General features: G+C 40.5%; 1 protein-coding gene across 1 annotated transcript in view; it reads right to left on the reverse strand.

Annotated features, from left to right (window-relative positions):
- Positions 1 to 1,386: 1,386 nt before the first annotated feature.
- Positions 1,387 to 5,019, reverse strand: part of THEM4 (thioesterase superfamily member 4) — a 30,436-nt gene continuing 26,803 nt past the window's right edge. Inside the window, exons 5-6 of the mRNA XM_011937963.1 lie at positions 2,553 to 2,677; positions 1,387 to 1,556 (exon numbers count right to left, since the gene is read on the reverse strand). Coding sequence (XP_011793353.1) covers positions 1,516 to 1,556; positions 2,553 to 2,677 — 166 coding nt within the window. The 3' untranslated portion in view covers positions 1,387 to 1,515. The remainder of the gene's footprint in view (positions 1,557 to 2,552; positions 2,678 to 5,019) is intronic.

Consider the following 5,019-nt stretch of genomic DNA (forward strand, 5'->3'; position numbering starts at 1 on the left):
TATTAGTCCATTCTCACACTGCTATGAACTGCCCGAGACTGGGTAAATTTCTAAAGGAAAGAGGTTTAATTGACTCACAGTTCTCCATGGCTGGGGAGGACACAGGAGACTTACAATCATGGCAAAAAGGAAAGAAAACACATCCTTCCTGACACAGCAGCAGGAGGGAGAAGTGCTGAGCAAAGCGGGGAAAAGCCCTTTATAAAACCATCAGATCTCAGGAGAATGCACTCACTATACCACGATAACAGCATGCGGGAACCACCCCCATGATCTAATCACCTCCCACAAGGTCCTGCCCCCAACACATGGGGATTACAATTTGGATTACAATTCAAGATGAGATTTTGGGTGGGAACACAGCCAAACCATATTAATCACTAATCCACTTTCTGTCTCTATGGAGTTGCCTATTCTAAACATACTACTGTTTTCTTTCACTTAATGTGATGCTTTTCAGGTTTATCCAAGCTGCAGCATGTTTCAGTATTTCATTCCTTTGTATGGCTGAATAATAGTCTATTATGTGTGTGTGTGTGTGTGTGATGCTTTTCAGGTTTATCCAAGCTGCAGCATGTTTCAGTATTTCATTCCTTTGTATGGCTGAATAATAGTCTATTATGTGTATGTGTGTGTGTGTGTGTGTACCACAATTTGTTTATCTATTCATTCATTAATGGCCTTTTGGGTTGTTTCCACATTTTGGCTATTACAAATAATGCTGTTATAAACACTAGTGTACGAGCTTCTGTGTGGATGTATGTTTCATTTCTCCTGTATTTACGCCTAGCAGTGGAATTGCTGGGTCATATGGTAACTTTGTGGGGAACTGCCAAACTTTTCTGTAGCAGCTGCACTATTTTGTATTCACCCAGCAATGTATGAAGTTTCTTTTTTTTTTTTATATCCTCCTTGACACTATCTTTAAAAATAAAAAATTATAGATTAGCCTGGCCAACATGGTGAAACCCCATCTCTACTAAAGATACACCAAAATATTAGCCAGGTGTGCTGGCGGGTGCCTGTAATCTCAGTTACTCAGGAGGCTGAGGCAGGAGAATCACTTGAACCTGGGAGGCGGAGGTTGCAGTGAGCCCAGGTCGCGCCATTGCATTCCAACCTAGGCAACAAGAGCGAAACTCCACCTCAAAATAATTATAATAATAAAATAAAAAAATTATAGGCATTTTAGTAGGTGTGATCATTGTGGTTTTGATTTGCATTTTTCTAATGATTAGTGATGTTGAGGATCTTTTCATATACTTGTTAGCCATTTCCATATCTTCTTTGGAGAAATGTCCATTCAAGTTCTTTGCCCATTTTTAAACTGGGTTCTTTGTTGAGTTGTAAGAATTCCTTATATATTCTGAATGCTAACACCTTTTTGGCTGTTTTGGAAGGTCACTGTTGGCAGGCTTCTCCCTACGAGGATTCAGCAGTGAGGAAGCAGAGTATTCGGGGGACAACTGCTTCTTCTGGAGGGGAGAGAATGGGATGGAGTTCAACAGCAGCTCTTTATGTCAGACTTTTAGCAGGATTCAGCTTTATAAATATGCCTAAACAAACAAAATAACAGCAGATGATTATTTGTCAACTGACTTCAATCTGATGGACTACTCTAAATGGAAAGACATATACAAAAGAAGGATTAGATTCATATTTGTCCCTTCAGTCTATCTGTCCACTCTCATTTTGCAGCCAAATTAAGAATCAACTTTTGACTATCACAATACTGTATTACCTCTCCCTGGGTAACCAGGTCCTCACCACTTGGCCATTTCATGGTTCATTACTACTTCCATTAGAGATAGGGAAATGAAAAGAACTAAAATTACAAGAAAGCCATTTGGCACTTTTATGATATTGAAAGGTTTAGTGAGACAGGAAGTATAAACCACAGCCTGGAATGGAGTTCTTAAATTGACTGTGGATTTAAGTTATTATTTTCCACCTGCTCCTTTTATCTGTCATTCCTGCAAATGCTTCATACTTAAGAGGAAAAATAAATTTCTTAAACAAGATACAAAAAGCATTAGCCATAAAGGGAAAAATGTAATAAATGCAACTAAATTGACATTAAAAACTTCTGTTCGCTGGGCGCGGTGGCTCAAGCCTGTAATCCCAGCACTTTGGGAGGCTGAGACGGGCGGATCACGAGGTCAGGAGATCGAGACCATCCTGGCTAACACGGTGAAACCCTGTCTCTACTAAAAATACAAAAAAAACTAGCCGGGTGAGGTGGCGGGCACCTGTAGTCCCAGCTACTCCGGAGGCTGAGGCAGGAGAATGGCGTAAACCCAGGAGGCGGAGCTTGCAGTGAGCTGAGATCTGGCCACCGCACTCCAGCCCGGGTGACAGAGCAAGACTCCGCCCCCCCCTCCCCAAAAAAAAGAATTTTTTGGCATGTGTGGGTTATAATACCTGGGCAAAAAACCAAACCAAACCAAAACACCCCCCTGACCCCCACAAAACCCAAATCAACCCACCAACCAACCAAAACTACCAACCCAACCCAACTAAACCCCAAGAAAGAGATAAGACCAGCTTCTTACTTGTCGCCTCTGAGTATAGGGTCTTCTCATCAACACTCTGAACATTACAGGAAACAAAACATTTCCTTCCTTCAACTTTATCAAGTTGGCTATTTATCATAACAGCAGAGCAAAGAGGGATAGGTCTGCAGAATAAAAAGAAAAAGGAAAAAAATCAGTTTTTATCTGACTTATGTAACATTAAAAGATGATCAAGTACATGACAAGGGGTAGAAACTTATGACACCTGACAACGAGTATTGACTGCCTTAAACAATATATTCCTCAAGGGCTCTGACACCAAGAGCCTCTCAAGCTCCCCTTCTCCCAAGCACCACTGCTCTCAGGTGGCTCCTGGGCTACAGTCCCTGGATGTCTCTCTGGGCTTGTTTCAAAGGGATCATCAGGAATTCCAGCTCTGTGATGGCAGAGACTATCCCATCTGGAGAGCCACTGCAAAGTCCTAAGGGAGCTGAAATCCTTTAAAGAAGTGAAAACAGGGCCAACAGATGGTCCCAGGCAGCTTCTCTCATTTCTTCTGTCATAATCAACATTACTCATCCAATTCTGAGTAATGGTCACTAGACAGACACCTAATAACAACAAATTGCTGGTAACAGCTTACTGCTCTAAGTCAGTACTGTCCAATAGAACTTTCTGTGATGATACAAATGTTCCATATCTGAGCTGTCCAATATGGTAGCCACATGTGCCTAATGAGCACTTGAAATGTGGCTAGCATAACTGAGAAGCTGAGTCCTTAAATTTATTTAATTTGAATTAATTTATACTTAACTTTAAATAGCTACATGTGACTAGTGGCTACAGACGTTTCTAGGAATCCTGGAGATACATATCACAATGAAAAGGATATCTCTTTAAAGCTGAAATTTCAGTTGGCTGAAACAGAAGGTAGAGCACGGAAATGTGTTTCGTGCTCCTATGGTACTACCAAGCAGATGATGGAACTACTCCAGGTAGGAAGGAAGTTATCACTGTGATGATCTCTCTGCCCAGTTTTCCTTTCAATGAATGACCTTTTAATACTTCCACTCCTATTAGCTTTTCCTTTGCTCTTTTGTTGAGCCAATTCAACATTTACTAAGAACCAGGGGACATCAGGTGTTCTCACCAGCCCAGAATCTCCCTTTTCTACTAACATGACTGTCTTCATTTATCTATCCCCTACCCTCCCTTCATTCTCTTCATCTCTCTCTCTTTGATACACTCATGTACCCGTTTTGTTAGGGAACCACCTCTCCCTCATTCTTAGCCCATGCAGGTTGACTGGCATTGAATAATGATCCCCCTACTCCACATACACATAGTGACCAGTTGTGGGGGTGGGCACAGACTGAAACAGTAAATCCTGGAACTTGTGCTGGAGCCCTTGGGTTGGGTTCTTTTTCTCTGAGGTGTTAGGCTTACAAGACACAAGGCTGGCTGGCCTGGCTGGTGGCCATTGTGCCACTACACTGGGAAAGGCTACGGGAGGATGAAGCAGATCTAGAAGAAAATGTGGCTGAGATTCCTAATGACATCACTGAATACCTGCTCTCAGCCACACCTGACTTCTTAACCATACAAGCCAGTATGTTCCCTTTTTTGCTTAAGCTAGTGAGAGTTAAGAGTTGCCCTTGTAACAGAAAGTCCTAGACTAGTAAAGAGACTAACAGAAAATGTTTCAGAAAATACAAAATAATGTAACAACTATAGAGCATAATTTTCTAAATGTAATTAATATTTAGGCACAGATCAATTTGGTTGGGACAGGAAACTGGCTTTAGCTTGTTTTCCTTCATTTAGCTAGAACACTTAATTAGATTTGTATTAGAGGCAGAAAAGTGATAACAAAGATAAAAGTAACATTTTAAAAAAATTCTTTTATTATGTTTATATGTGTCTACACACACACACACACACACACACACCAGAAAGGCATAACAAAGCCAAAAGATAACTCTTTGAAAAGACTAATAATCTCTGGCAAGATAGATCAAGACAATGAGAAACAGCATACATAAATACTACTGGGGTCAAAAAGAATATAGATTTAGCTGAATTTTTTAAAAAATTGAGAATATTTTGAATATTATGAATAACTTTATGTCAATACATTTGAAAATGCAGATGAAATAGAAAAATTTTCAAAAATTTATTAAAACTAAGAATAAAACTATTAGAAAGCCTGAATAGTTAAGTAAAGAGGACACTGAGACTCTAAGAGGAAGGAGGAGTCTCACTCTGAAACGAGCTTGGGTCTCTCAATCACTTCATGGGGGTAAAACCCTCACTGACCAGGATAACAACAGGACTATTAGGTAAACCAAAAAAGCCTATAGGTTTAAAGTAGTGAGATGTAGGAGTTACCCTAGCTAATGTTACTCTAATTTACTATAGTTTTTTTTTTTTTTTGAGACGGAGTCTCGCTCTGTCACCCAGGCTGGAGTGCAGTGGCCGGATCTCAGCTCACTGCAAGCTCCACCTC

Source organism: Colobus angolensis, unplaced genomic scaffold (genome assembly GCF_000951035.1).
Source record: "Colobus angolensis palliatus isolate OR3802 unplaced genomic scaffold, Cang.pa_1.0 Scaffold169, whole genome shotgun sequence".
Classification (NCBI taxonomy): domain Eukaryota; kingdom Metazoa; phylum Chordata; class Mammalia; order Primates; family Cercopithecidae; genus Colobus; species Colobus angolensis.